Source organism: Tupaia chinensis, unplaced genomic scaffold (assembly GCF_000334495.1).
Source record: "Tupaia chinensis unplaced genomic scaffold, TupChi_1.0 Scaffold000226_1, whole genome shotgun sequence".
In the NCBI taxonomy this organism is placed as follows: Eukaryota; Metazoa; Chordata; class Mammalia; order Scandentia; family Tupaiidae; genus Tupaia; species Tupaia belangeri.
The window spans coordinates 122182-132111 of NW_006159701.1; the positions used below are offsets into that span (position 1 = coordinate 122182).

Here is a 9930-nt window from a genome sequence, read left to right on the forward strand (position 1 = left end):
ACAGGGCTTTTGCAAATGCTAAGGGTTCAAGGTTCATTCCCACAGCAGTTAATTTGTCCCATCTTACAGGCCAGGGGCTGGCAAATGATGGCTGCCTCTCTGTTCAGCCCATGAGCTCAGAATGGCTTTACATTTTTTCTTTATTTAACTGCTAGAGGGTATGGGAGTTGGCCAGAGCGAAATGAGGGCAGGGAGGGGAGGGAAAAAAGCATTTCTTACAGGTATGGTCATGCCACAAGCCTCTCTCCTCCATTTCTCCATTGCGTTGGGATTCTGGGCATGCGCACATGTGCTCAGTATGTCTTTCAAGCTACCAGGTCGAGACTCAAACTGTGGTGTTCCACGGGATCTGGCTCCCTTAACCACTAGGCTATGGGTCAGCCTAGTTTTTATATTTTTTTAAATGGTTGGGTGGAGAAAACGAAGGACAATATTTCCTAACATGTGAAAATTAAAGGAAATTCAAATTTCAGTGTCAAGGAATAAAATTTTATGGAACAGACATGCCCATTCATTTACACAGTGTCTCGCTCTCTCTCTCTCTCTTGCTCTCTCTCTCGCTCGCTCGCTCTCTCTCTCTCGCACGCCCTGTAACAAAAAATAAAAATAAAGTTAAATAAATAAATTATTATTTTAAAAAAAAGGTTTGCTGGGAACCAGCAGTTAGCGTAATGGCTATGTCGCTGGACTCCCACGTAGTCGACCGTGGTTCATGTCCCGGACCCGGTGGCTTAAAATTCACGCTGGGCGCATGTGCATGCGTGCCCAAGATCCCAGGAGGAGAATGGAGAAGGGATTGTGGCATGACCATCCGCCCTGGGGGGGTGATTTCTCACTTTCTGTCTGTATGTCTCTCTCTGTCTGTCAAAAAAAAAAAAAAAAAAAAGGCTTGCTGACCCTATTACAAAGAATATAATCTCTCACAGCACAGAGATACTCTGTGAATGTATTCCATGAAGACAGTACACAGTTGGTTAACAGTGACATGACTGACAGGATTTTCTTATTAATAAACCTGTTACTTGTGCTCTTTTAAACTTAAGTTTTATATGGTGGTTTACTTACAGCCGTCTTATTTCCAAGTTGTGTAGCCATAAAAGAGAAAAATGTATGGGCTTTGTTAAACACAAAATACAACACACGTCAACACTACACAACCAAGGACACTAGTGACAGATAAAAGGGACTGGCATTGCGAGGTCCTTACCTGTCTGCCATTTGAGGTATTATAAAGTGCTGTCCATTTTTGTGATCTGAAACAGAAACCAAGTCAAAGTTTTGTTCATATCAACACTGGTAAGATCTGTAAGGAAACACCGCTGTTATTTCCTCAGTTTAGGTCTTGCCATGAATATTTTTACATAATTACAAGTCATGTGGGGGAACAGACATTGCCAGTAGTAAGGACCACATCCTTGTTTTCTCCTGGTGCAAGGGTACAGACATTATTAAGGAGAACAATGCTCACCACAATCTTTACCGTCAGTCCACCTCAGTATACCTGATGACCTGTAGCTATGGAAAGAGTACTTAGGGAGCTGAGTTAGCTCAGAGCAGGCTTCTACCAGCTTGCTGTGTGGGATGGTGGTGCTTCATGACCTTCAGTGGCTTGTTCAAATTAATCAACTGGTACAGAATAGTCAGGGCTCGGGCTGCGGCTGGTCTTTAAAGATCCAGACAGGACTCGCCCTGTCTCCTATGCTTACTGACTCAGTCCTAATCCAGCTTCTGGAGGACACTGATCTGCCTTCCAACAAAGTACCTATAAGTATTCACATATGGGGCTTTTGTGCAAAAGTCAGGCTATATTCCTCTTGGGTAAATACCTAAGACTGGTTCTGCTGGGTTATATGGCAAATACATGTTTATTTATTTATTTATTTATTTTTTAAAAGAGATTTTTTCCTATAGGGTGGGTGTGCTCACTAGAGAGACAGAAAGCAAGAAATCATGCCTGGGGGTATGGCCACGCTGCAATCCCTTCTCCTCCATTCTCCTTCTGGGACCTCGGGAATGCACACACACACACCCAGTGTGAGATTCAAGTCTCTAGGTCTGGGACTTGAACCGTGGTCAGTCATGTGGGAGTCAGCTATGTAACCATTAAACCATCTGCTGGTCCCAGTAAATACATGTTTAATATGGTAAAATACTTCTAGACTTTTCCCCTGAGTACTATATTATTTTATATTCTGACCAGCAGTACATAAAGATTATAGCTGCTCCATACTTTCACCGCACTTGTCAGTTTTGTTTTTAATTTGCCAGAGGACACGTGTGCTCACCAGAGACAGAGAAAGCAAGAAAGCACCCCCAGGGGCATAGTCATGTTCCCATCCATTCTCCTTCATTTCTCCCTCCTTTCAGGATTCTGGGTACACATACACATGTACCCGGCATTTTTAAGCCACCAGGTCCAGGACTTGAACTTTATAGTCAGTCATGTGAAATCCAGCTCATGTAACAACCAGGCCATGGGCTAACCCTTGTGGTTTATTTTTAAATAGTTATTCTGTGGTTTCTCATGGTGGCTTTTGTTTGTTTTTTAAAGTTTATTTTATTTATGCTAGCGTGTGTGAGAAAGAGAAGCACCCTTGACAGGGTCATGCCTGGATCCCCTCCCAGCCCATCAGGATCTTGGGCACATGTGAGTGGTATGTTTCAGGTTGACTGGGCTATGGAACCAAACCAAGGGTTGACCATGTGGTTTCCTACACTGCAGTCCAGGTTGCTATGCACTGTACCTTCTAGACTGAGCCTCACTGTGTTCTATTTTTTTTTGGAGAGGATTTTGCTATAAGGCACATGCGTTCACCAGAAAGACAGAGAGAAACAGAGAGACAGAAATTGAGAAATCAGTCCCTAGGGGGGATGGCCATGCCGCAATCCCTTCTCCTCCATTCTCCTCTTGGGATCTTGGGCACGCACACACACGCACCTGGCATAAGTTTAAGCTACCAGGTCTGGGACTCCAACTGCGGTCGACTATGTGGGAGTCCTGCAATGTAGCCATTATACCAACTGCTGGTCCCTCCTCACTGTGGTTTTAATTTGCATCTCCCTGAAGTCTAATGATACTGAACTTGTGATCGCATGAGTTTTTTTTTTTTTTTTTCTTTTTGCCATCTATATATTGTCTTTGCCCAGTATTTGTTGTTGTCTGTTGGGTTTTAAGAATTCTTTAAATATTCTAGATACAAGGCCTTTGTTGAATATATGATTTCCAAATATTCTCTCCTCGTCTGTGGTTTTTCATTCTCCTAACCATAATTTTCTCAGAACAAAAGTTTTTCAGTTTTGATGAAATCAGTATTTTCTTTTATGGATTGTATTTTTGGTGTTACAGCTAACCAATTTGATTCAACAAAGATTTTCTCCTGTGTTTTCTTCAAGTTCTACAGTTTCAGGTTTTATATGAAGATCTATGATCCATACTGAATTAAGTTTTGTATAAGTTGTAAAGTTTTGGTTCAAGTTCATTTTTCTATACACGGATGTTTATTTTCCCAGCATCATATGTTGAAAACACTAGTCTCTTTCCACTGAACTGTCTTTGTGAACATATCTGTGTGGTCTATTTCTGGATTTTCTGTCATTTCTATGTGCTAGTCTGTTGGCCAATACTACACTGTTTTGAGTAATGGAGAGCGTTATATTGGGTTGTTGGAAAAATCATGATGTATTTTTCTATGTAAAATGACTCAATAGTAAGTGTCCTTACTGATTTTGTATCTCCCAGTTCTATCATTAAAAGAGGGATGTGAGTCTCTAACAATAATTGTGTACTTGACCTTTTCTCTTTTCAGTTCTATCAAAATCTGCTCATGTAATTCTAAAGCTTTGTGTTAAGTGTATACATATTTAGAAGTGTTATATTTTTTCAGTTAACAAACTCTTTTCCACTCCTTTCTATCTCTGCTAATTTCCCTTGCTAGGAAGCCTATTTTGTTTGATATTAATAGCCACTATAGCTTCTTTCTATACAACAGTGGTGCAACTGAATCCACGTGGGACAGATCTTGGCTTCTTGAGTTCACATTCTGGGGCCCCATTTTTTTCTTTTTTAGGGAGAGATTTTTATTGTAAGGCTCATGTGCTTATTGGAGAGACACAGAGGCAGAAAACAAGAAATCACACCCCTGGTTGGATGGCCATGCCACAATCCCTTTTCCTCTGTTTTCCTCCTGGGATCTTGGGCATGCATGCACATGCGTCCTGCATGAGTTTCAGTCCACCAGGTCTGGGACTCAAACTGCAGCTGACTATAGGGAAATCCAGTAACATAGCCATTATGTCATCTGCTGGTCCCATCATGGGCTTCCCTAAGCACACTGCGATACCTGTATCTCTGTATAGGGTACATGTGCTCGTTGGAGAGACAGAGACAGAAAGTGAGAAATCACCCTCCGGGGGGATGGCCAAGCTGCAATCCCTTCTCCTTCGGCTTCCTCTTGGGGTTTTAGGCATGTTGCACATGTGCCCAGTGTGTTTCAAGCCACTGGGTCTAGCATTTGAACCACAGTCGGCCATGGGGGAGGTCCAGTGACGTATCACTATGCCATCTGCTAGTCCCAAGGTCTCTTTAATTACATTGTACAAGTAGGGTGGAGAATCACTGTATGTCTGTCTATGGATCTTACACATCAGGGGTGGACAAACTTTCTCTGTAAAAGGCTGACTGGAAAATATTGGGTTGTCGGAAAAGTCACGGTGCATTTTTGCATAGAAAAACACATCACTACTTTTCTGACAACCCAGTATTTTAAACTTTGTGGCCATCTGGCTTGTGTCACAACTTAACCTGCTGCTGCTGCTGCTGTGCATATGCAGATGTAAATGCGGGGGTGTGGCTACCTTGCAATGAAACTTTGCTTGATCAAATGGGTGGTGGGCAAGAATAGGCCCACAGATCATGATTTGCTGACCCCTGTTCCATATCACAAATAACTAAGCTGGCTAATGGTAAAGGTCACTTCTAGATGTTTCCTCATTCCTTAGAAAGCAAAATTCTTCGGGACCAACAGTTAGTGTAATGGCTATGCCATTTGACTCTCATGTAGTCGACCACAGTTCATGTCCCGGACCTGGTGGCTTAAAACTCATGCATGAGTGCCCAAGATCCCGAGAGGAGAATGGAGGAGAAGGGATTGCAGCGTGGCCATCCCCTCTGCGGGGCAATTTCTCGCTTTCTGTCTCTGTTTCTCTGTCTGCCTGGCGAGTGCATGCCCCACAGAAAAAACCCCCCACAAACAAAAAAAAAAAAAAAAAGTAAAAAAGGAAGCAGAATTCTTCAAATGAACCACAAAAGTTATTGTTTTGCTCTTCCAGTGTCTAGTCCCCTGTTGTTCACAGGCTATGGCATACATTCAATTCTGGGTTAGTTACATGCTCTGATTCTTGAAGCACTTAATTCTCTAGAGCTAAAATAGTTCTGGGGACCAGCAGGTGGCGTGGTGGTTAAGGGTGGACTCCCACATGGCCAACCACGGTTCGAGTCTCGGACCTGGTGGCTTGCTTTTTCTTTTTCTCTCTCTGTCTCTTTGGTCAAATTTAAATAAATAAATAAATAAATAAATAAATAAAGTGAAATAAAATAATTCTTAAAAAATTTTTAGAAAAAAATAGTTTTGAAAATTAAAAATTCTATCAACTCTGTATCTCTTACATGTAACTGAAAACTCTACAGTTATCATTTCAAATAAAACCCCTTATTCACAATTTTCTCAAGGACATGTTAATACAGAGGCGGTAATAAAAAAGAAGAGTCCCAACTTGTTTTTTTCCAGAACCTTCCTGACTGGCGGCGAGGAGCTGTTATCTGTTCACTCACCTGGTTTCCTGCCACAGAGATAGAAGGCTAGTCTGTCAGTCAGCTCATACTGGATTTCTACAAGGCGTTCGGCCAGTTCATGGTGCCCTCCTTGCCTACCAAGAGAACAGAAAGTACCATTTATACTGCTCATTGTTCGCTGGTCTTAGGAAAGAAAAGTACAAAGATGTCTCTTGAGATACCTGAGTTTATAAACATGACTTTTCAGACTACTCACCCTTTTTGTGTGAGGTAAAATGTCAGTCTACTTTTTTTTTTGTGAGATAGTCAAAGTCTTACCTTTATAAACTGTTTCCACCATGTGAATTAATCCCTTGCCTTAATTAATATACAAAACAGAATGCTTACTGAGGAACTCAAGGCCAGCCCCATAGCACAGTGGTTAAGCACTATGCTTTGGGAGTTGGACCCTACATGGCTGACCACAGTTCGAAGAGCAGCCCTGGGGGGTTGAAACACATGCTGGGTATACAGGCACGTGTTCCCAAAATCCTGATGAGAGGAAGAAGCATTACGACACGACCATGCCCCACTGGGGATGCTTTCTCTCTCCCTTGTCTCTTTTTCTAGAAAGTATATGTGTCCTCTAGTAATTTAAAAAAAAAAAAGGAATTCAAAGACTTACAAGAGGGATTAAAAAAAAACTTCAGGGCTAGCAGGTGGTTAAGGTGCTGGATTCCTACATGGCCAATCATGGTTCGAGTCCCAGAACTAAGGGCGTGAAAAGCATGCTGGGTACATGCATATACAGAATCCTGAGAAAATGGAGAACAAGAGATTGTAGCGTGGCCATCCCTCCTGAGGGATGAGTTCTCACTTTCCCTCTTTGTCTCTCTCTGTCTCTGTAGTAAGTGCATAAACCCTATGGAAAAGCATAAATATATGTATATATACACACACACTTCATTTGGGTCAGCTAGTGGCGTGGTGGTTAAGGTGGCTGGATCCTACATGGCTGACTGTGCAGTTTGAGCTCCTGACCTGATGACTTGAAAAACATGCCAGGTGCATGTGCATGTGTGCCCAAACTCCTAAGAGGAGAATGGCGAAGGGGCTGCAGTATGACCGTATGACCATTCCCCTGGGGGATGCTTTCTCACCACCCACAACCCCAGTCTCTATCCAATGAGTGCATGCCCCCTATAGCAAATAATTAAAAAAAAAAAAAAAGAGGGGCCAGCAGGTGGCATAGTGATTAAGGTGCCGGATTCTCACGTGGCCAACTGCAGTTTGACTCCTGGACCTGGCAGCTTAAAACTCACACCAGGTGGTACATGCACTCAAAATCCCAAGAGGGGAATGAAGAAGGGATTGCAGCATGACTAACCCCCTGGGGGTGATTTCTCATTTTCCCTTTCCACTGTCTCTGTCTGAACCCTGAGGCAAAAACCAACCAAACAAAACCAAACCAAAAAACACTTTAAAAAAAAAAACAAAACAAACAACTTCATTTGAGGAGAAAAAATAAAATTAATAAATGGTTTAGGATAGAGGGTCTCAAAAATCTGAACTAGACTATTTCCAGAAATATACAATGTCCAAGCCCCACTCTTAAAAATTCTGAATCAGTAAGGATGGGATGGGGCCAGCCTAGATACAGATATTTCCTTTCCTAGTATGGATGATTCTGACGCAGATATTCTGACTCTGGATGCGAGTTTACAAACCACTTTAAGGGTTTTGATGCAGGGAGAGATGAAATAATCTAATGCATAGCTCCTACCTGCAGCTCCTTTCGCCTCTTTAATTTCTGTAACAGAAAATATTATGAAGTTTGTGGAACCAGAAGATGGCGTAATGGTTACATGGCTGGACTCTCATGTAGTCAACTGTGGTTTGAGTCCTGGATCCAGCGGCTTAAAACTCATACTGGGCGTATGTGCGTATGTGACCAAAATCCCGAGAGGGAAATGGAGGAAAAGGGATTGTGGCGTGAACATCTCCCCTTGGGGGTGATTTCTTGCTTTCTGTCTCTCCATCAAGTGCACGAGTCCTATAGCAAAAATCTCTCTCTCAAAAAAAAAAAAAACAAGGAAAATACTAAGTTTGCTTTTCTTTGTTCATGAAATAAACATTGAAGTTGGTTGGAACACTTTCAGTAAGAAGGCATATAAATAAGTTATTACGTGGCGAGGCTATTATACTCAAGGTCCAAATGAGGAAATTCCAAAGTAAATGAGGAAATTCCAAAGTGCTCTTCCTCTTCAAACATCCAGCTGAGGGCTAGCGGGTGGCACAGCAGTAAGGACATGCACAATCCCCTGTGCCGCTAGACTCACATGTGAGGTCCCGGGTCCAAGTTCCAAGGCCTTCTCATGCATGCCAGGCACACGTATGTGGCAGCCACATGGACATGCCCATCATTTGGGCTGGCTGGGGCTGGGAGTGGATCAGAGCGTGAACACCCTGTTCGGATTTTTTTTTTTTTTTTTGCTTCTCTCATTAGGAAGAATAAGTAAAATAAACTTAAGAATATATATATATATCCAGTCTCATTTCAGTCAGTTTCTCTTCCCACCATTTAAGGCGCTACAAAATACCCTGCATCTTACTACACATCTAAAGTGAGAAATCCACCCCCCCCGCAGGGGGGAATGGCCATGCTGCAATCCCTTCTCTTCCATTCTCCTCTCGGGATCTTGGGCACACACATGCACCCAGCGTGAGTTTAAGCCGCCGGGTCCGGGACTCGAACTGTGGTTGACTCTGTGGGAGTTCAGCGACATAGCTATTATGCTAACTGCTGGTCCCCGTCTTTGATTTTTAATTTGCTATGGAGTGAGTGTGCTCACCAGAAAGCGAGAAAGGGAAAGTGAGAAAGTACCCCCCCCATGGAGGATGGTCACACTGCAATCCCTTCTCCTATTCTCCTCTTAGCATTTTGGGCACACGTGCACATGCAGCCAGTGTGTCTCTAAAGCCACAGGGTGGAGCGCCCAAACAGCTCAGTCACCCTGTGGGATCCAGCCGCCTCGACCACCGTGCTACCCACCTGGGCCCTTTTTTTTTCATTTTTAAAACTTCTGTGAATCAGGAAATATCCTGCAATTGATGGTACACCATAATTTAACTGGTCAAGCTTTTCCTCTTTTTCAGTGCTATATGACATAACAATGCACTGCACAGTGTAGTCTGAGATCCAATGAGACACTGAGCTGCTGTTACTCCGACACTATTCTCTCCAGCCGTGTCTGCTGGGTTCACCATGTCTTGTCCACCCTTCCCTTCCCTCTTAGGGGTTCTGGACTCACGCCTTTCCTCTCTCTTGGAATGCCTGACCGTCTCCTTCACACATCCAAATCCAACTTGGTCTTCGAAGACCAACTGCAGGGATTTCTTAATGATTTAGGCCACAGTGAAGAACCCTGCACATGCTACTTAAAACCGATCATCCATTGTGGTAGTGAATCACTTTATCTTGCCTCATTTAACACTTTTACACATCTCCAAATCATCTCTTCCAAGAGATGATAAGTTCTGGGAGGGCAGAGTTTTGTTATTTCACCCGTTTTATCTTCTAAAGAGCAGAGTATGGTACTTAACAGTTAAAAAAGGTAATTTGGAAAGAGAAGAAAAGATGAGTAATCTTCGATCATTTAAGTGATATTGAAGACTGATGTGTAAATTTGCTTATTTTTTCCATCAATTCATCATTAAAATGTTCAAGTAAAAAAAAATTTAAAAGACTTACAGTGAGCACCCAGATGGCCACTACCTAAAATTTGTAATTAAGGGAACCAGCAGTTAGCGTAATGGCTATGTCGCTGGACTCCCACGTAGTCGACTGCGGTTCATGTCCTGGACCCGGTGGCTTAAAACTCACGCCGGGCGCGTGTGCGTGCGTGCCCAAGATCCCGAGAGGAGAATGGAGGAGAAGGGATTGCGGCGTGACCATCCCCCCTGGGGGGTGATTTCTCGCTTTCTGTCTCTATGTCTCTCTCTGTCTGTCTGGCGAGCGCACGCACCCTACAGTGAAAATCTCTCCAAAAAAAAAAAAAAATTTGTAATTAACATTTTACTATATTTGTTTAATAATACAGTAGGCCATAGATTTAAGTTCAAGCAATAATTAAGAGTACTAAAAAAAAAATGGAAGAGCG

The 9930-nt window shown here is 42.8% G+C and overlaps 1 protein-coding gene across 4 annotated transcripts in view; it reads right to left on the reverse strand.

Annotated features, from left to right (window-relative positions):
- GIT2 (GIT ArfGAP 2) overlaps positions 1-9930 on the reverse strand; it is a 64864-nt gene that overhangs the window by 39904 nt on the left and 15030 nt on the right. For all 4 annotated transcript variants that reach the window (XM_014587604.2, XM_006147854.3, XM_006147853.3 and 1 more), the window contains exons 7-8: positions 5831-5925; positions 1208-1253 (exon numbers count right to left, since the gene is read on the reverse strand). In XM_014587604.2, coding sequence (XP_014443090.1) covers positions 1208-1253; positions 5831-5925 — 141 coding nt within the window. The remainder of the gene's footprint in view (positions 1-1207; positions 1254-5830; positions 5926-9930) is intronic.